The sequence below is a fragment of the Medicago truncatula genome, chromosome 4, assembly GCF_003473485.1.
Source record: "Medicago truncatula cultivar Jemalong A17 chromosome 4, MtrunA17r5.0-ANR, whole genome shotgun sequence".
Classification (NCBI taxonomy): Eukaryota; Viridiplantae; Streptophyta; class Magnoliopsida; order Fabales; family Fabaceae; genus Medicago; species Medicago truncatula.
This window is the reverse complement of record NC_053045.1, coordinates 950,730-972,122: the sequence shown is the minus strand read 5'-3', so window position 1 is coordinate 972,122 and position 21,393 is coordinate 950,730. Positions and strand designations below refer to the sequence as shown.

General features: G+C 32.1%; 4 protein-coding genes across 4 annotated transcripts; 3 read left to right on the top strand and 1 right to left on the bottom strand.

Annotated features, from left to right (window-relative positions):
- The first annotated feature begins 2,448 nt into the window (after nt 1-2,448).
- LOC25491185 (phosphatidyl-N-methylethanolamine N-methyltransferase) lies at nt 2,449-5,338 on the top strand. Its single transcript, XM_024782402.2, has 2 exons — nt 2,449-2,896; nt 4,741-5,338. Exons 1-2 carry the CDS (start codon nt 2,652-2,654, stop codon nt 4,988-4,990), a joined length of 495 nt encoding a protein of 164 aa, XP_024638170.1. The 5' UTR covers nt 2,449-2,651; the 3' UTR covers nt 4,991-5,338.
- Nucleotides 5,339-6,060: 722 nt separating this feature from the next.
- On the top strand, nt 6,061-7,688 carry LOC11433927 (phosphatidyl-N-methylethanolamine N-methyltransferase). Its single transcript, XM_003604201.4, has 2 exons — nt 6,061-6,554; nt 7,244-7,688. The coding sequence occupies exons 1-2, from the start codon at nt 6,310-6,312 to the stop codon at nt 7,491-7,493; spliced, it is 495 nt and encodes a 164-aa protein (XP_003604249.2). The 5' UTR covers nt 6,061-6,309; the 3' UTR covers nt 7,494-7,688.
- A 276-nt stretch (nt 7,689-7,964) lies between these two features.
- Nucleotides 7,965-10,874, bottom strand: LOC11420491 (photosynthetic NDH subunit of subcomplex B 1, chloroplastic). Its single transcript, XM_003604200.4, has 6 exons — nt 10,170-10,874; nt 9,723-9,913; nt 9,280-9,537; nt 8,867-8,972; nt 8,392-8,477; nt 7,965-8,283 (listed from the first exon to the last, which is right to left on the bottom strand). Exons 1-6 carry the CDS (start codon nt 10,779-10,781, stop codon nt 8,118-8,120), a joined length of 1,419 nt encoding a protein of 472 aa, XP_003604248.1. The 5' UTR covers nt 10,782-10,874; the 3' UTR covers nt 7,965-8,117.
- Nucleotides 10,875-15,527: 4,653 nt separating this feature from the next.
- LOC11433926 (probable GMP synthase [glutamine-hydrolyzing]) lies at nt 15,528-21,151 on the top strand. Its single transcript, XM_003604199.4, has 5 exons — nt 15,528-16,305; nt 19,465-19,522; nt 19,616-19,699; nt 19,892-20,033; nt 20,349-21,151. Exons 1-5 carry the CDS (start codon nt 15,867-15,869, stop codon nt 20,721-20,723), a joined length of 1,098 nt encoding a protein of 365 aa, XP_003604247.2. The 5' UTR covers nt 15,528-15,866; the 3' UTR covers nt 20,724-21,151.
- Nucleotides 21,152-21,393: the final 242 nt, after the last annotated feature.

Sequence of the window (21,393 nt, the reverse complement as noted above, 5' to 3'; positions counted from 1 at the left end):
TTACGGCCCGGCCCATTTTGACAGCTCTAATCACATCTTTCTTCTTCCCAACTTTTTTCACTATTTCCAACAAAATTCATTTTCCTTAGTCATGAGGATGGTCATGCTAATGTTTGATCCAGGGAAAATCTGGTCATCAACATGTTAATCTATTACAAAGGTTTTTGTCTATCATAACGGTGAAAATAGTCTTTTACAAGGGTTTATGTTTATCATGAAGGTGAAACAAATGTTATTATGAGAAACAAGGTTCTCATTATTCTACAATATAATATCTAGTTTCTCAAACTTTATAGGTCTTTTTATGCCAATAAAGAATAATTCTTATTTTGTGCTGATGGTCTTGCTAATCTAGGATTATCTCTACCTTCTAAAGACTTAGTTTGGTTTTCTAATTTCCTATCTCTTTGAGGGGGAGTACATTAGGAGTAGGTTGAAAATATCTAACTTTAAATTTATTTTCTTTTGAAAAGGTTTAAGCCTAGTCTCCCTCTTCTTTCTTATACTTCTTTTTCTCTTATCTATATATTGGTATGAAAGGGTGCTCTTTGCATCTCTTTCATTTATATAAAAATAAAAAATAAAATTGCAAGTGTAATAGTCACTTCGTATGTGTCTTGTATATTATACATGAATGAATTGGGCGATACTTTCATGTAACAAATTATAATTAAAAATGTGTCAAAAAATTGATGTATTTTTTGTTTGTTTATGAATTGGACAAAATTCAAAGATATAATTAGAAATTAATAAATAAAATTCTAAATTAATAAATTAGCAAAGAAGAATAATTAATTAGCAATTAGAAAAATAAGAAAGAAAATGACGCGAACAATAATTAATTTTCGTTGAAGATAGTTGGATAAAATGAGGTGTTTGTGAGCAATTCACTAGGTGCCTAAAGAACAATTCTCATCAAATGATTGGATGAGAGTCATTGGACATATACTAATAATAAATTTTTTGAGGCCCTAATATTTTAGAGGCCTGACCTATATAGAGTTTGGTTGCACACCCCCAAAAAGGGTCATGCTTTTATTCACAATAAATATTAAAAAAAAGATTTTTTTTATAATGTTCAATATTTTTCTTATTGTTGTGGATTTATTTTTCATATGTTAAAAGGGTTTAACTAATTTTATTAATTGATATGTTAAATGATATTATAAAAATGATAAAATAATTTAAATGAAAGAAAAAAATTCAGTCCAAAAGGGTGTACCCCCTTTCATATATTGTTGCAAATTGAGATAAAAAAAATCACACTAATACTTTGATGTGTGAAAGAGAAATTAGCACCAACCAAAATAGAAGTGATTAAACAAGCACAAGGCATGCTTATCATAATTCTATAAAGAGTATTGTTAACAAGTTTCTCCGATGCACTCTTTAAGTGTTCCTAATGAAGAAATTATTCTTTAAAAAAAAATTAAAGACTTCAATTTTCAATGCAATAAATGCACAAACTTTCATAAAACCTTACCATTTTGGATGCTTAAAGAATGATTCAGGAACACTCGTTAACATATCCCTTCTATAAATAATGGTCTTCATTTCTTTTTAAGATATGCGACCTAGCCACGTGTAAACAAAGAAGGAGAGAGATATAGATAGAGAGAGGGCTACGTCGAAAGAGATAGAGGAATTAACTTCGACGTCAAATCTCTCTTCTTCTTGTTTTGTACTGTAAGGTTATGTCTAACGAAATCCTCTATATTGTTGGGATTAGGTGTAGTTGTTATGCATGTAGGTTCTTTATATGACCGATTATATATAAGTTATATTTCAATATATTGGTGTTTATATTCTCGCACTTAATGTTTTTCCTGACGTAAAATCAAAAATAATATTTTGACTTAAGAAGCGCCAAACATAGACTTTCTTTGTGGATGCTAGTTACGAGTCATCAGACTAGGTTACATTATGATCACACACATAGTCTTGGATCTTAATTTCATTGTATTTATTAACTAAGTTAGACATAATAAATTAATAGGAATACTGGACATCGTTTGTGAGACAAACCGTACGATAAGTAATAAGTGAATGTATAATTGAGATATGATGAGTATATAATTTATTTAGATGATTAGTTAATGAAACTTAATCCCAACGATACTATCTCTCATCGATACTATCTCTCATTGTTTTTCTATTTAACTACAAAGACCAATATATACATAAAAAAATGAAATTTTCCATACTCAAAATAATATTTATTGTTGAAAGACTTTAGTATCGCACAAGTTCACGTGGATACAATGACTCGGAATACTTATTTTTGATGTTGCTATAAAACTCATCAATTACGCATGATGTAATTCCTAATCGTATTGCTACTATTATTACGAATGTTTGCGTGAAAAAAACATAACTGTATATAATTATTTTGTAGTATACGATAATTATACTGTCACAATACCATTTTTAATGTTTTTTTTTTCAAGGTAGAAAAACATAATTTTTAATGTTATATGTTTGTGTCAGTGGATCAATGTTTATTCGAGTTTGCAAAGAGTGAACTAAAGAGTAAGATTTGTGACCCTCTTTTCCAGGAAGGATCAAATCCAAAATCAAAGCCGTAATTGTAGCAAAAACAGGATCTTTTCATTCTGTGAAGAAAAAAGCAAAGATTTTTTTAGAAGAATCTGATGGATATTTTTGCTGCTATTGGAGTGTTATCACCATTTCCATTCTACTATTACCTTTGGAAATGGCCACAATCATGGGTAGATTTCTGTGGTAAAGGAAGAGACCCTTCAAAGATTATGGCTTATGTTGCTCATTTCTTGAAGCTGATTCAGTTCATTTCACTTTTCTCTGTCTCTTCTTTTCATTGGCCTCCTCCTTTTTACTTCTGGCCCCTTTTTGCATTTGGTCAGTTCCTTAACTTCAGGTAACTTTCTTTTTCATTTTTTGTACATTTTAATTTCTGGGTTTTGTTTGAATTTGTGGATCTTGTGATGGGGTTTTGTAAAGTTTGTTCCTTTTATTTAATTTTTATATAATGCTATATGGTGCTGAATTGGAGGATTTTTTATTGAAAAATGTGTTTGATGAATAATGTGAGGTTAGTTTTATAATCACTTTGAATATTAGGATAAGAAAAAGAGATTAAGGGTCTGTTTGGATTGACTTATTTTTGAGCTTATGAAGAGTAGCTTATGCAAATGAATAAGCTTTTATGTGTTAATTCATAAGTTCTCTCTGACAAAAATTGTATCTTTATAAGCTGTTTTTTTCATAAACTACCTTGACAAAGTTATGAATAATACATAAAAGCTTATTTATTTTCATAAGCTATTTTGCATAAGCTAAAAAGTAAGTCATTCCAAACGGGCCCTAAGCAAATGTTTGGATTCACTTTTGGCTTTTGAAGACTTAAATTGATTTTGATATGACTGTGTCATTGATTTTTCCTCTACAGTTGACTCTAAGTTGAGGGTAAGATTTGTAGCATTTGTCTCAAACATGATTTTTTTACTCAAAATTATTGTTCAATCGACTTTTACGTGCATGCATCCTTATTTTACCTTAAACTCACTTTTAACGAAAGTAAACTTAATCAAAATTAATTTTCACGACCGTAGGACCAAACACAACTAAATTTGTTGTTTTAATAAGTTGGTACTCTTTCGACTTTGCAGTATTTAGTTTAGTTTGAATTACGCAGAGTTTGATAAATTCACAGTGACACTCTAACTGTGTTAAAGCTCAAAAGTGTAGTGTTTACCACAATTGTTGTGATACACCATGAATTTGTCAAATAAATTGTAAATAAAAACATGCACATGTCCACATTAGATCTTAAAGGATTTGTATTAAGATGTTGACATTGTGATTGCTTGTGAAATAAATGTCTCAATTTGATATGCCAATTGGTGCAATGGTGTAAATTCATAATGCTAAGATTTGAGATATAATTTATTTTGAAGAAGATATCCTAATTATGTGGTGTGGAGTTGATATGTCTATGTTCTTGGTGACTCAGTACTGAGTAGAGAATGCTACAGTTTTAAAGCACCATGAATGTAATTAGATCCTTTAGCTGAGAGAATATCACAATTGCAGAAGGAACGTTTTTACTTTCTTTTTTTGAGTGAACACTCATTTTCGTTCTTACGTGTATCAGGCGGTGTTACTGTAGTACCTATATATTGAAATTACAAAAACATTTTTGAGTTTATCTTCTATTAGTAATATGATGGACCAAGCCAACTAACAGAAGATACATTCAAAATTATGTGTCGGGCCAAAATATGTAGCGCCCGACAAATTTAAGGACCAAAATACTCTTACCCCTTTCCTTTGTATATTACTACCAAACAATCTTACCAAGAAAGCACTCTAGAAAACATAACTTTTATATGTAATTTTACAAAAGTTAAAAACAGAATATTAGTATGTTTTAGTTTGGGAAGTATTCCAGCAAGAGGCTGCTACATGCAGTTCATTCTGCAAATTATGTATCCAAATAAATGATGTAATGTTTTGATTATTAATTTTCCCAGAATAATAAATGAAGAATCACCAAGATGAATACCATCATTTTGATGAAACTGTGATGTGCGTTGATGAAATTATGTGTTTGATGTATTTTTTGATGAAAATATAGCATCCTCCATTATTGTATCTTCAAAAGTGTTTCGATGTGCCTGAATATTCTCGTTGAGCCTTAATTTTTAACTGTATTGCTTTGATATTTTGTCTAATCATAATGATCATATTGTCAAATGACAGGGTTTATCAGCTGCTTGGTGAACCCGGCACGTACTATGGTGTACGCTTTGGAAAAACTATTCCCTGGGTAACTGAATTCCCTTTCGGGGTCATTAGTGATCCACAGTATGTCGGCAGCATCATGAGTCTTGTTGCATGCATTTCATGGGTTCCTTTTCAGTACATTCTCCTGTGGATTTTAGGATACGTGTTTATGATCCGCGTGGAGTCGAAGGAAGATCCATCAACTCGAGCCAAGCCACTCAATTGATTTAGCATGTGTTTGGATGCACGTTTACCTCTTGATTTTCGCGTCTCGAGGCACTATGAACGTGAAAAATTCAGAAACAACAATATGTAGCTTCTTGGGGGACGCGAGTTTAGGCGAAATGTGCCGTGGTTCCAAACAAGCTATCAACTTCAGTAGATTATGTATAACTAGTATGAAATAAAATTATTTTAAGTTAAGGAACTCCTTTTTTGTGTAAACTATCATTATTTTTTTGAGGGGTTATGTAAACTATCATTATTTTTTTGAGGGGTTATGTAAACTATCATTGATGTTTCATAAAATTAAGAAATCAAACTTGCCCCATCATCAAGCTCCATTGAAAAACAATTAAGGGATGTTGCTAATTTTAAGGAACTTATTAGGACTCTCCATTGGAGACGCTCTAAATGTATTTCGATGGAGATGCTAGAAGTTCCATACCATAATCCCTAGAACTATGGGAGCCTGTAGTTTAGTTTGGATCAGCTTTGAGGCAAATAGTCGTATGATTTAAAATTTAGAATTGTATGCAGTTCAATTTGATTTGGATGTGCCTCCTAAATAAAATACAATATGATCTAATCAAATTAATTGAGATTTAGATTGAATTGGCTGTTTTTTTTTTTGTCAAGTAGTTTAGTGGCTAGAAATTCATATTTTTTGAGGTGGGTGTCTAGGGTTTGAACCTCGACTACTGCATATATTATGTAATGCCCTACCAATCGAGCTAATCTCACGAGGGACGGCTGTTTGGTTTTTAATGACAACTATGAATTATATGTGAAACAAATGAAATAAAGAAATATTGTGTTAAGTTAATATGTATTATGTTGTTTTTATTGTGTTTTAATTATGGCATTTTCTTTTGATTTTGATCCCTCAAAGAATAGAGGGTCACAACTCTTCAGCCCACTCTTTAGCCATTGATCTTCTAACACAAACATATAACAATGAAAGTGATATTTTGATACAAAAAAAAAAATATTAAAAATTATATTTTGACAGTATCTATATTAGTTAATGCAATTATACTGAAGTTGGTTAACTCTTTGAAGATTCTCTTATGCTACATAAAATCTAATAATATTTCATTTATATGGTAGTATGCGACAATTATACTGTCAAAATATCATTTTTAATGTTTTTTTATACAAAAATGTCATATTTAATGTTATATGGTTTTGTCAATAAATCAGTGGCTTAAGAGTGAACTAAAGATCTGTGACCCTCTTTTCTAGGAAGGATCATAATCAAAAGCAAATTCCATAATTGAAACACAATCAACAAAAAACAAGATACATTTTTTCTAGCATAGTGTAATGGGAATTGTTTTGGCTATTATAGTGTTATCACAATTTCCTTTCTACTATTATGTATGGAATTGGCCTCAATCATGGGTAGACTTATGTGGTAAAGGAAGAGACCCTACCAAAATGATGGCTTATGCTGGTCATTTCTTGAAGATAATTCAGTTCATTTCACTCTTTTCTGTCTCTTCTTTTCATTGGCCTCCTCCTTTTTACTTTTGGCCACTCTTTGCCTTTGGACAGTTCCTTAACTTCAGGTAGTTTCCTTTTTGTTGTGGTTTCTTGGTATGGTTTGAATTTGTCTATGAAGCACGCACACAGACGCCGGACACGACACAAACACCGACACGCCGACACCGATAATTTGAGATAATGACGCAATTTAGTGTAATTATAGGTGTCGTGTCAGTGTCGAACACAGACGCGTGTCCGACACCGGGACACACCTAATCTGAGGAGTCTCTGAGCTTCATAGGAATTTGTGGATCTAACAATGTGGTTTTATAAAGTTTGTTCCTTTCATTTTATATAATATATAGGGTGTTGAAAAATGTGTCATTTGTTGAATAATGTGAGGTCAGTTTTATGATCATTATTACTGGATATTAGTATAAGAAAACAAGATTAAGTATATGTTTGATTCCACATTTGGAGAAAGCAAAATTGATATTGATTTTGACAATGACAAGTAGAATCGATTTTGCATCCGGAATAGATATTAACTGTTTTTAACAATAGAATTGATTCTAATATGAAGCTATAATTTAGAGTTTTGTCTCTACAATTGATTTTTAGCCTCGAATTTACTGAGAAGAATACCATTTTTTTTATGACAGTGTATCTTAAAAAAAAATTGATGTGCCCAAATATTTTCACTGTGCCTTATTTTATAATTGTATTGCTTTGAAATTTGCCTAATTATAATTATGATATTGTCAAATGACAGGGTTTATCAGCTTCTTGGTGAAGCCGGCACATACTACGGTGTACGCTTCGGAAAAACTATTCCATGGGTAACCGAATTCCCTTTCGGGGTCATCAGTGATCCTCAGTATATTGGCAGCATCATGAGTCTTATTGCATGCCTTCCATGGGTTCCTTTTCAGTACATTCTCCTGTGGGTTTTAGGATACGTGTTTATGATTCGTGTCGAATCAAAGGAAGATCCATCGACTCGTGCAAAGCCACTGAACTGATTTTGTTTCAGTAGATTAGATATAAGTAGGAGTAATCAGTAGCATCTAAGGTGCCGAACTCTTTGTATGTTTCTGTTTCTTGCCAGTGCATTGGAATGTCATCTCTATTTATATGTTCCGATTCCACAAAACTATTTCAAATGAACTGCAAAGTGTAAACTTATTTGATTTCTGTATCTCGACACAGATTTTGGATTCTTTGCAGTCTTTCCATTCAGAGGCCGGCCGTTGGATTAGTCCAATTGACCAAGAGATCTCGAGACCGCTCTCGACATATGTATGTCACAAGCTTGTCAAAGTGTAAACAGCTTTAGGTGATAGCTTTAATAAATGGAATCTTGTGCATGTGATAAGGATTCACATTTTTTGTTTGTTGTTTTGCTGAAAAGGATCCACTTTTCTTTTTCTGTCACAAGATTCATGCTTGTGCATCGCAAAGCTTTCTCGACTTTTATTTTTACGTGTTTTGACTTTCGTTTTAATTCATGTACCTGTTTTTTTATCGCCCCAAAGGAAGCCATGAATTAGTTGATATACATTCCTTCTTTACCATAAGTTTTAACCATAGTTAGCACAACGACTTAACTTGAAGTTCAGAACCCTCGCTGTTTTCCCTCTCTTAGGCTATGCAAAAGCTAGAGAAACATTGAAAGTTTGAATTGCATTTGTTACAGCCTCAACATCTATATTGATCAACTTCCCCGTCTTGGATGATATCACAATGCACTTCTTCTCTTCTGCCCGCGGAACAAACTTGTTTCCCTTCTCTTTAGAGGAAAATAGTGCAACACTGCATAAATTGAGCAACAGTTTTATGGGATCAATGTGATTGTCTTGCAAAGCTTAATTAATGTGCTGTTTAGGGAAACATTATAATTCATGTGAATGGTAAAATTACCTAGGTTTTTCGCGCGCATTTGCGAGCTGAATTGCAGCTGTATTGGTAGCTATAACTCCAGCCGAGTCGTTAATAAGAGCAGCCAACTAAACCATACAACCACAGTTAGGGAATTGAAACTGTTAAAATGAAGATTTGAAGACTCACATTTTAACTACAATAAATTAGATCCACACAGAATTCGGATTGCATGAAGACTATGCCACCGTGGTTTTCCATTTTTGGTCGATCAAAGAAAAAAAATCAACGAGACACAGACACGGACACTAGTTATGTTCAAAAGCCTATTCCTATGTCCCATATTGTTGTCTTTCCCCTTATTTTTGTTATTTCAATATTAAAACAGCATATTTTTTATTGATCTATTCATTCATTTTCATCACATCACAGTTCAATGTTTTGACATTTTTTTACTATTTTATTTTTTTCTCTCTAAGTTTGTTGCATGCAAAATAACTATGAGATACTTGAGTACCTGTCCAGGGGTGGTGATGAAGATTATAGAGGAATCTTCTCCAACTATTTCCTCAACATTTTCCCTTTCTTTCTCATGTGGAATGACAAAAAGTGGTGTAAATTCCCTGTATTCATATGTTAATTGTTAAAATATAGTCCAAAACATACATACCAGAAAATGACAGAATATAAGGAGAAATTGCTTGAGAAACACTTATTTGACGAATACAGTTATGTAGGATACCTTTTTTACTTGAACTCTATTTTGATAAACAACTTAATGAAACGTTTATAGCATAAATGTTTATCATACAAGAGTTTATGTATAAAAATAAGCTGAAAATAAGTTCTAAGCTGTTTTCATAAGCTATTATGGAGAACTTATAAAAATAAGCTAAGAGAGATTCTATATTAGAGGGCAACATTTCATACCTTACAGCATCAGCAATTTCAGCCCACACTTCAAGGGGTAGCAAGCTATCAGGATCACCCCTAGACTGCATTGTGGCTTTTGAGTCTGATTGTATCCCATGAATCACAATATATCTTCCTTTCTTTACACCTGCTTTTGTGTATTTCTCCTCCACAACTTCCTTCAACTTCCTTGAAAGTGATATTTTAAGTGGTGGCACAACCTGCCGTGGAACGCTTCGAAACGGTCTTCCTAGCCAGTCTTCCATTTGATGATACCTAGTTCGTCAAACTCATCGGAAATGGTCCTCAGTTAAAGAAAATTTTCGTGAAAATCTACCAAATGTAAATCTAAATACTATCAGGTAAAAAGTTTTACACTGTCAATACATGATCTAACACTTAAGACTGATTGGCAGTGTAAAAACTGTTTACACCGTGATTTCAAACATGCACAAACTCACATATGATATCCTCCCTCTGAGAGATTTGTACTATCTGGTGTGAATGTTTCAGATAGAAACAATCCTGCTCCTGCACCATTCACATTCGGATAAACATAACTAACTCTATCTCGCGCAGTTGTCATGAATAAATATGCTGCATGGCCAACTCCGGCCAATTTTGTGCTCAAGACCATGTCATAGTACCTACTCTGTAAGCATAACATAACAATAAATCAGTTCCTATATAAAATTTCTAATATATGTACCTTAGAAAGTAGCAGGAAAAATCTGTTAAGAGTTTTGAGCTATGAAGCACGGACAGTCTTCGGATTAGGTGTGTCCTGATGTCGGACACGCGTCCGTATCGGTGCTTTACAAGGTATGATCGATTTTCAGTCTCATATTTCTAAAGAAAAATATCGAAACTTTACACAAACTATTTAAAAAATATGCTTGCCAACCAACCTTTAGAACACCGACAAAATCGGTATACTCAGCAGGCTCAGGAAACTCATCGTCCGGATCAAAAACATTAGCCCATCTAACATTCTTATTCAACTCATAACACTGTTTCCCTCTCTCAGAACCCACAACATCAACCTGAACACCAGGGTACCTATCCTTAATCAACTGAATCATTGGAAAAAACAACAGATTCTCATAAACACCACCAGATACCACACAACAACACCTTCTAACATCACCTCTAACTTTCAATCCTAAAGGAGCTATCTCAACCATATAACCAGCTGGAAACTTCAAGAATCCATAAGGATTTTTTGGATTATCGGGCGGCCTTGGATCCTCGTCTTGTTTACCGTCTGAAAACAACGAACCATATTCGATATTTGGATCTTCTCCATCGTCAAAAGGGTCTAGCCATGGATTGTTCTTTTTGGCATTTACGCGAAGATTTAGTCTTCTAGTTGAATTGTAACAATGTGATGGATGGTCTAATGATGTTAACAATGAAACATTGGTTGGATAAGTTGAAGGAATGGAAAATGTGTTTGTAGTGAAATGGGAAAATGGTTTTGAAATTTTAGAATGTAAATAATATGTTGCAGTTGCAGCCATTGAGATTTTTCAAATTTGGTTCTTTTTTTGCGTTGTTCTTGCTACAAAGTTAGACATGTTAGAGACTAGAACTAGAATGTGTGGAAATGTGTTGGATAAGTGGGTCCCATTTAATCTTTTTTGTATTATGTGCAGCTTCCTTCCTGTTACCAATTATCAACCTTTCATATAGAAAACTTTACATGAGTTCGTGAAAAAGAATCTTATGAGAGTTGTTACAAATAAAAGGTAAAATAGTCCTTGGTACGATATAATAATAGAAGAGAAATGATATTTGTACAACTATTTTGTGACAATTTTTCCTCTCATATCCATATTATCCTCTTATTCATTCTCTTCCTTTTTCTCTCTCCATTATTTTTAACCAATGAAAAGAAAAGAAAAAAAAATTATCACAAAAAATTATATAAAATGGTTGTTCAAATATCACTGCTCAATGTCACATTGAACCTAACTCAATGATATCATGTACTACGAAATTGAAACAATCCCCCAAACCACCACTTTGACATGCATAGAAAATATAACTTGTTGAATCCTCTTTCCTAATTTTAAGTCCACTTCATTGCTTTCAATAAACTAAACACTATGCAACAACTACCTTTACAGCCGATTGCATCCACAATATCTTGGCTCTTATAAATATGCCAAATTCATCATGCACACAAGTATTAATTCCTAGTTTGTGTTATGAATTTCATTAAACGACATATGTATATTATATTTCAAAAATTCAAGTGGACGTCATAATTAAAAAATAAACACAAATAAAAGATTATTTATGTCTATAATCTCTCGTAAATAGACAATAAATAAAAAGCGAATAAATAAAACAAATATAAATTTGAGGTTTTGAAACTATTGTTTTTTGTTTTTTAAGATAGACGAAATGACAAAGTTATTATAAACTCACACACATAAGTGGAGGTACCGTGGTTCGAACCCCGATTATGATATCATGTCTAACGATTTCGACATTTTGTCAGTTGAGTTAGAACTTATGGATGAGACTATTGTTACTTTAGACAATAAGTTGTAACAAAAAAAAAAAGGAAAATGAGTTTCAACACATATCACTTTCTCATATTTATTAAAAATTAAAAAAAAAAAATCCCTTTCACGTCTAGTTTGGGTGGAGATGCATTTGCATGCTGCACGCCACATGAAATTCTTTACTATAAATGGTACTTGTAACTGCCAAATTATCATCCAACTACCACACCTTGAGTTTAAAATTATCAATAATAACATAACATACAAACAAAGTAAAATATTTTAAAATGATGTTTGGTTCACCAAAAATAATTAGTCTCAAATAATTATAATTATAAAATATATAAACAAATTTTGGGAAAAATAGGAATCCATATTAGATTATACGAGATTTTTAACTTATACTCGTTATACAACACACAAAATGGAAGCAAGTTATTTCTTTAAATTTGAATCATCTCTTTCACTACTTCTCTGCATGTCTCACCTAACTCTCGTTTTTCATTATAAAAAAGATAGAGATAGAAAATTAGAAGAGAGGATATATAAATAAGGATTAATAGACCTTTATCCCTCCCTGTAATATAGATCACTTTTGATTTTGTCTCCTGTAAAAGAAAAAATTTGGATTCGGTCCTTGTAATTTTTTTTTGTTTAGAATACCTCCTTAGAGCAGCTGACTGTGCACTATTGCTGATATGGCATATTATGTCACCTTTTTCGAATGACGTGGCACACTGACAGTATAATTATTTTTTTATGGGCACACATGCCATTTATATTTTTTTTTAAAAATTAAAAAACGAAAAAATATTATAAAAAATAAAATAAATTTTGGAAAAATAAAAATAATAATAAAAAACAAAATAATTATGGAAATATTAATATAATAAAAAATTGGTAAAATGAAAAATCAAGAAAATTTAGTTAAAAAAAATCTGGAAAAATTAAAAAAATCTGGTAAAATAAAAACAAAAATCTAGAAAATTTAATAAAATAAAATCTGGAAAAATTAAAAAAATTAATATATTTCAAAAAATTCATATTTCCATATTATTTTCAATAGCGAAAAAATTAAAAAATTTTGGAAAATGAAATTTTTTTTTTTTTTCGATAGTAAGAAGTTTTATTTTATAAAAAAATGAAAAATTTAGGAACTTAAACTATTTCAAAATTTATGAATATAATAAGAAAAGAATTAAAAATGAAAGTTCATATTTTTCTTTCAAAATTAAAAGTTTGGTTTTTTTTATTTTTATTTTATACAGAAAATCTAAATATTTAAAAGTATTTTCATAATTAAAAAAACATAACATTAGATCATGAAGAATAGAATTAAGGGCTTGTTATTAACGGTATAACATGACTTATATACCGGTGTCAATCAATATCCATTGTATCATGTTATTCGTCTAGATTATATTTTCGAATAAAATAAAATTCTAGAAATTAATTTTCAAAATCAAAATAATTATATAATAATATATTTTCAATTTTTTTATAATTTTAATTTAATTCAGACTTTTTTTATAATTTTTTTGAAAATTTCGGTATATATTAATTTTTTCCAGATTTGACCAGATTTTTTAAATTTTTCCAGAATTATTATCATTTTTAAATTTTTTTAATCATTTTTTTTAAATTTTTTCATTTTTCCAGAATTTATTTCATTTTTTAAAAAAAATTAAGAATTTTTTTATTTAAAAAAAAATCATTAATGTCACGTGTACCCCATAAAAAATAAAAAAAATTATACAGTTAGTATGCCACGTCATCCGAAAAAATGACGGAACATGTCACATCAGCAAAAATGTACAGTCAGCTGGCCTAGTGGGGTTTTCCAAAACAATTTTTTTTTACAATGATCGAATCTATATTTTTTTTTACATGAGACAAAACCAAAAGTGACCTATATTACAAGGGGTAAAGGCTTATTAAACCTATAAATAATAGTGAAGGAAATCAAGTGATTAAGGACGAATGGTTATTGAATTTTATCAAATGACAAATTATTTGAAAGAATCTTAATTTGATTATGAGATGAAACAGTTTATGGGCATATTTTACTTATTGTCTTTCCGATGGAACTCCAAGTTAATAGAATCCGTCTCATAATAATCAAGATTGTAAAAAATATAGTCTCAGACATGATCCATTTTGTTATTCCTTCCCTTTTTTGGGTGTATGTGAACGAATATCCTCTATGCATAGTTGCATAAATTAATCATTAAGTTAAGTATAATAAAATATATGATAAACTTTCCTTGAAAAGATTTATCGTGGTATTAAACTAAGAAAAATTTATGATTATTTCCTTTATTAAATTTTAACACATTTATTAGTCTCTTCCTTAAACTAAAAAGAGATATTTTACTTTCGGCTTAATACATGCTTTGGTCCCTTAATTTATTTTCGGATTTCATTTTGGTCCCCTAACTATAAAGTGTCTCAATTTAGTCCCTTATGTCTTTTGGTCCTATCTGTTACATTTTAATTATTTGATCTATTTTTCAAATAGAAATCGTTGGATCATGTAGGTGTATTGTAGCCTACGGTGAATGATTAACACCTGATTTTTTTGAAGCCAAAATATATAAAAAAATTCATATTTTTTTATAAAATACGAAGAAAAAAATATTCCATATTTTTTATAAAATCATTTTCAAAATTAAAAAATTTGAAAAAATTTATTTTTTACGAAATTTTTAAAAATGGTCAGATTTTTTTTTCTACAAAATTCTGGAAAATATTTTAATTTTTAAAATATATAAAAAATTCATATTTTAAAATTAGAAAAGAAAAATATTCCAAAATTTAAAATTTGAAAAAAAATTAATTTTTTACGAAATTTCAAAAAAAGGTCAGATTTTTTTTGTCCGAAAAAAAATGTTTTTTTTTAATTTTTTCTACAAAATTCTGGAAAAAATATTAATTTTGAAAAATATATAAAAAATTCAGATTTTTATAAAATATGAAAAAAAATAATTTTTTTACGAAATTTAAAAAAAAGGTCAGATTTTTAATTTTTTTTTTCTACAAAATTCTGAAAAATATTTTAATTTTTAAAAATCTGGATACAAATTATTTCAAAAATAGATGAAGATTGATGGTGATTTTAAATTTATATTTTTAGGAAAATCAATAAGAATAGAAATGATTATATGTTGTGAGCCTATTGTATACTTGTGTACTTTTCAAATCTAGTTGTTGATCACCAATCTTAAATGACATGTGGACAAGGGTTAACTATTTTTGAAAACAAACTAACGGAGATGATCAAAAGAGGTAACAACAGAAGACATAAGGGATCAAATTAAAATACTTTATAGTTAAGGGACCAAAATAAAATCCAAAAATAAGTTAAGGGATCAAAACATAACATGTATTAAACCTTTAGGGTGTGTTTGTTTCAAGTTATAATTGTTGATTCCCGAGAATAAAATGATTGGAATATATATCCCTATGTTTGTTACAAGTTTACTAAATTTTATTCCCGGGCATAAAATGTTCCTGGGAATAGAAAAAATTTCACAAGAAAAAGGGTGGGAATAAAGTTCCCATGGAAATGAGAATAAATTCATAAATAGTTTACCTATTATAATCCCTATTTTTATAGTTCCTAGGAATATTATAAAGCTAACCAAACATATTTTTCCTAAATTCTTTGGAATAAAATTCCTATCTTTATATTCCAAGAAATGTTATTCTTAAGAATAAATTTGGTAAACTTGAAACAAACACACCCTTAGAAATATTTTACCTTTCACTTTCTCACTCTTTCCCTGCAAGTCTGCAACTTTCTCACCACACTCCACCAACACAAAGCAAAGCTTCTACCTTTTTTCACACAAACAACCAAACTTACCTCATTTTTTTCATCTTCATGCTTCCCAAAAAAGAAACCCTTTATTCTTCTTTCTAGGGTTTTGTGCTCAAACTTGAAATTCAAATTTTCAATTCAAAATCTTTTTTTTTTTATCATCTTTTACTTCAATTCCATCTCTGAAAACTCGAAATTTTCAATTGGGTATTCGGCATTGATCTTCTAAACAGAGATTTCGTGAAGAATATTCTAGAATCTAGGGTTTTGCAATGTCGGGTCCACCCAGAGTTCGATCCATGAATGTCACTGTTGGAGCAGATTCTGATTCCAAGGCAGCTCGTCCTGTGAAGAATGTGAAGAAACCGGTGCCGGCGCCCGAAACGGAGAAGAAGAAAACTTCGCCGCAGTGTGTGGTGGTTACACCGGCGGTTTTGAAGCGGCGGGATCATTGTGGGGTTGTGGGGATGAAGAATATGTCGATGAATGCTTCGTGTTCGTCGGATGCTTCATCGACAGATTCTTCGGCTTGTAGTAGTGGCGCCTCGTCGAGTGGGAAAGTGGCGAGGCGTGTGGGGAAGAAGCAGGTTGGTGCAAAGGTTGAGAAGGTGAGTATTGATGCAGTTGTTGCTGTTCCTGCTCCTGTTGAGGTGGAATCGATTGATGGCTTGGAAGGCAAGAAAAGGTGTGCTTGGGTTACACCAAATACAGGTATCTTCATTCCTTTGTAATCATGATTAACTTAGAATATTGTGATTTGTGATATTGGTATTATTTGTTTGAACTTTTAATGTAATTGTAAGGTTGAATTGTAACTTGTAATTAACTTCAATGTAGACAATGAGATATTTGTTTTATATGATACAAAAGTCCCACTCAATCTGAAGGGAAAAATTTATCATACGGTTGTAAGACCGGCAATGTTGTATGGGACGGGGTGTTAGGCAGTAAAGAACTAACATGAGAGTAAAATAAGTGTAGTGGGGATGAGGTTGTTGCGTTGGCTGTGTGGTATGACTAGGTATGATAGAATTAGAAATGATAATATTAGAGAGAGGGTTGGGGTATCACCTATCATGAAAAGATGGTAGAAACTCATCTTAGGTGGTTTGGGCAAGTAGAGAGGAGACCTCTAGATTGCGTAGTAAGGAAGGTAGATCAGATGGAGAGTACTAGTAGGCAAAACACTAGAGGCAGAGGAAGACTAGAAAAACTATTAGAGAAACTATTAAGAAAGTTCTAGAGATTAATGAGTTGGATAGGGTTATGATATATGATAGAACATTATGGTTGCGTTTATTCCATGTAGCCGACCCCACTTAGATGGATAAGGCTTGGTTATCTTTTTTTTTGTAGAAAATGAGAAATTTGTGGAAAGTCTTGCAAGCACGTTTTATGAGAATTTTGTTTGGTTCGAATAGGACACGAGAGGGAAGAGCGGTTTAAATGGAGGAGAGGGAAGGGAAATATTCGGTTACATAGAGAGGAGGAGAAAAAAAATAGAAAGGAAATAATTAATAACCATTTTATTGTTTGGTTTATGTGGAGAGATTTTTGTGAAGGCAAAATGTTAATTTACATTTTATACCCTTATAACATTTAATGTAAGATTATCTTACTTGATGTTTTTAAGATTTTATAAAATCATATTCTCTCTCTAAATCCGCCAAAATTGGAGGGAGCCTAAATTAAGCGAGGAGGTATTTTGTTCCCCTCCCCCATCCAAAACAACTTAACCAAATAAGAAATATTTAAAACCCGTGTTATGAATCGCTGAATGCTAAAATTAGTGTTTTCTTCAAATTCTACTACATTACACCGATATACCTATAGCCGCAATTTGTCAATACTTTGTACTAACTCCCGTATCTTAGAACAATTGCTGTTTGTTCAGACTGCGTTATGCTGTAGTGCTATAATGCTGCAATAGCGCCAATTTTTGAATACATTGTTTATAACGCTATGTAATGTACTTAGGTTTAGTGAGCCACCTTGTCATTATAAATACTAAGTTAATTAGTATTTGAAATAGAAATCATGTGGAACTTTGGCCATAGCAGACCGTTTGTAGACAGCATATCATGGCTTGGTCGTGAGATATTATTTTGGTTTTGTTTTCATAGGTTGAAAGCCTTACAAAATATGAGATTGTGTCTCTGTAAGATTCATTTTTAGGTTCTATAGAACAAGTTAATTGCCAATTAATGCTTCTTCATAACTCACTGACTGTGGTCTCTTGATTGATACAATGCTTATTCTCTTACCGATTTAATTGAACATTTGACATTATAAACGGTTAAATGTCTGATCCAATTGGATTCTCGATCTGCCAATTTATCAAGGTTGGTTTTCACATTCTTCAAAGTCTTTTTTTTTTCTTTCTTTTTCTTCCTTTTTTGTTACAAAGGAAACTCATGTTACTTTTTTGCTCACCATTAAATATTCATAAATAGTAAAAATCATTCTATGGCAATACACTGCATATCTTTTAAGACTGAATCATAGTTAGTCATGCATAAATAGTTCCATGTCCATCCACAATTTGGCTCATATGTAATGTTTTCTTCATGACGTGACTGCCCGTGCCCGTAGTAGTGATTAAGATTTAAAGGTTGCAACTTATGATAGTTTGGGATTGCTACTGATATGCTTAACAACGGGTGCAGTGAGTTGCCTCCTTGCATAAATGTGTTGACACTTGATTGACAGAAACTTCAGATATTCCTAACTTCATTTACTAATTCTTTTCACATATGCTTTTTGAACATTTATACCAATAATAATTGGATAAATCATAGCATTTTATTGTGTGTATAAAAAGTCATGCTCACATTTAAAGCATTTGTTTCTCTCTTTGATTTAAGATTTGTTTATTAACTTTATATGCTCTATTCAGCTCATGCTTTTTAACTCTAAAAATTTGTCATATCTCGTGTTTGTGTCATCTCATATCATATCTGCATCACGTCATGTGTCATAGTCATGTTTTTGACCTACATTAGGAAATCAACATTCGGCAGTTAGTCCAGTCTACTTGGCTTATGATTTACCAGATGGTACCTCATAATTCCAGATACCCCTGAATTTTTACCTTCAGTTATAGTAGATTACATTCAACTATGCAAGCTATAAAGCGAGCACATCATTATGGTGCCGTGCCTGTATGTTGACAGATAATTGTATGCCATTTTGAAGACATATGTCCGATACATCTATAACTTTACATTTAAAAAATCATCATATTCATATAAGAAGCCACTGGATACATTATGGACATTAAATTTCGAAAAAGAAAATGGTATACTTGTACTTATACGTGGCTAGTTCAAAAATGACAAGTTCGTTTAGGACCGTTAGAAAAATGTCAATCATGAAACTTGTATGTGTGCGCGTGTTTATGTTTATGTGGGTATATGTGTGTGTGTGTGAAAGCGGGCAAGCCTTGGCGCAATGGCAAGGTTGCTGCCTTGTGACAGAGGTTACACGTTCAAATCTTGGAAACGGTCTGTTCATTTGCACAAGTGCGGAAATATCTACCCTGCTAGATCTCAATGTGTGTTCGCTGTGCATGTCTTACAATATTTACTATTTAGTGTTTGGTGTACTCCATGTCCTGTTGCTTTTCAGTGTCATGTTTGAGCTTCATAGCATGCAAGGGTTCTCCTTGCCTTAATTGCTTCCTCTTTAGTTTATTTTGTTGTAGTGGAGTAACTGAAGTTGTTGGTTATCATTGCTATTTTGTCTTGCAAACTTGCTCAACGGAAGTCTTGTAAAGACACTGTCCTTCCTCTTAGCATGACTACAAAGAATTAAAAAAATTCTGTTACCTTATAATTGCTATTTTTCCTAATTTGTGCTCATTTGTTTCAGAACCATGTTATATTGCTTTTCATGACGAAGAGTGGGGAGTTCCTATTCACGATGATAAGTATGTGGGTTAGTTATGGTATTGGCACAATCTATTTCGTTCAGCTTCCAGGTTGCAACTGTCTCTCAATGTGAGAATTTGGCTTTTGTGTAGGAAACTGTTTGAGTTGCTCAGCTTCTCTGGAGCCTTGGCAGAACTCTCGTGGCCCACCATTCTTGGCAAAAGGCAGTTATTTCGGTACTGTTATATATTCTGTGATGTATAATTATACGGTTGGCACTTTACATTCATAAATCAGAAAACTTTTCTCATTATATTTCCTTTAATGTGCTTATATGTGGTTTTTGATGGATTCAGATGATGCTGTATGTAGAAATGTCCTAAATATTTAGCTTTGAATTAATGGCTATGATGTATCCATGAACACAGGAAAGTATTTTTGGATTTTGATCCATGTGCTGTTTCAAGAATGAATGAGAAAAAGATAGTTGCACCCGGAAGTCCTGCCAGCTCATTGTTGTCAGAACTCAGGCTGCGATCCATAATTGAAAATGCACGTCAGATGTGTAAGGTAAAACTCTGACATCATAATTTTCTAATCTTATGTATAGCATGTGCAAAAGTTGCAATCTTTTGTTTTTCTTCTGAGTCAAATGGCTCTAGCTGAATTGAATGAGACTAGAATGTTGATTTTCAAACTTATCTGCTACCTACCATGGAAAATTTTGTGAGAAGAAGGAAAGAAACCTGCTTCATGACCCACATATGTGTTATGAAATGAAGACTAGGTTGAAAATACATAAATTGTCAATTCAACTAGTCTACAATATTCAAACATCAAGTTTTTTTATTGTCTTTATCTACATTTTTTCTCATTCCAATGCAGGTAATAGAAGAGTTTGGGTCCTTTGACAGCTACATTTGGAACTTTGTGAACAATAAGCCTATAGTCAGCCAATTCCGGTACCCACGCCAGGTACCTGCCAAATCTCCAAAAGCAGAATTCATAAGTAAAGACCTCGTAAAGAGAGGATTCAGGAGCGTGGGACCGACAGTCATCTACACTTTCATGCAAGTGGCTGGGCTAACAAATGACCACCTTATCGGTTGCTTCAGATTCAAGGAGTGTATCTTCTCCAATGCAGAAGCAGAAGGCAAAGAGAGCAGCTCCCTCAACTCTAAGGTCAAGGAGAAGTCAAATGAGGATCCAACCAATGTCGGTCTGTTGCTATCTGTGAACAAGTTGAGCTTCTCCTCTTAGGAAACAGATTCGCTGCAGTCAGTGGTCACTATACTTGGTTATCTCAATCGTTGATCAAGATTGTATAGTTGAGATTTCGAGTTTCTGATTTGTCAAAATCTCAATGTGAGCTGTCTGGTTTACTTCCAATGGTTTAGATCTATTGACTACGGTTACTGTAGGAAATTTCAACTGCGGGGGATCAGGGTCCCTCCACTTATTACCACAATGGCCTTGGTTACATTGGCTATGTTGTTATTAATCTGGTAGTTGTTAGGGAAGTTGGGTAGGTTGTGTACAAAATCCATACAGATATGAGTGAAATAGCCAGAAGGCAGTTGTATTTGTATACCAAATTGAGCTTTGGTAATTCTTCATGTTCTTGTGTATTAAAAGATATGCTGCAAAGTAGTCATAGTTGTTGAATTTCTCCTACCCTTTTCCTTTTAGAGATGAACTTTGATGCATTGTCACCGTAAAACTTTTTACAATGTCAACAAATCACATGTCGTACTTTGTATGACTTTTAAGTCAGATTCGAATTTGATCATAGTAAAATAACTCTCAATTCAACGGTTATGATTTATTATTGATAGTGTAAAAGGGGACCAAACAAGACCTCCCTTGGCACAATGGTTTCTATTTGTTTAAGTCTTACCGTCAACTATGACCAACTAAGAAGTAGTATTAC

Bases quoted from the DNA above. Each gene is read 5' to 3' on its own strand.
- LOC25491185 (XM_024782402.2), top strand. From the start codon at position 2,652: ATGGATATTTTTGCTGCTATTGGAGTGTTATCACCATTTCCATTCTAC. The intron at 2,897-4,740 runs GTAACTTTCTTT...GTCAAATGACAG, and splicing joins GGTCAGTTCCTTAACTTCAG to GGTTTATCAGCTGCTTGGTG.
- LOC11433927 (XM_003604201.4), top strand. From the start codon at position 6,310: ATGGGAATTGTTTTGGCTATTATAGTGTTATCACAATTTCCTTTCTAC. The intron at 6,555-7,243 runs GTAGTTTCCTTT...GTCAAATGACAG, and splicing joins GGACAGTTCCTTAACTTCAG to GGTTTATCAGCTTCTTGGTG.
- LOC11420491 (XM_003604200.4), bottom strand. From the start codon at position 10,781: ATGGCTGCAACTGCAACATATTATTTACATTCTAAAATTTCAAAACCA. The intron at 8,973-9,279 runs GTATGAAATGTT...ATATGAATACAG, and splicing joins GAAATTGCTGATGCTGTAAG to GGAATTTACACCACTTTTTG. The intron at 8,478-8,866 runs GTACTCAAGTAT...TGTATGGTTTAG, and splicing joins TCATCACCACCCCTGGACAG to TTGGCTGCTCTTATTAACGA.
- LOC11433926 (XM_003604199.4), top strand. From the start codon at position 15,867: ATGTCGGGTCCACCCAGAGTTCGATCCATGAATGTCACTGTTGGAGCA. The intron at 16,306-19,464 runs GTATCTTCATTC...CATTTGTTTCAG, and splicing joins TTGGGTTACACCAAATACAG to AACCATGTTATATTGCTTTT. The intron at 20,034-20,348 runs GTAAAACTCTGA...ATTCCAATGCAG, and splicing joins ATGCACGTCAGATGTGTAAG to GTAATAGAAGAGTTTGGGTC.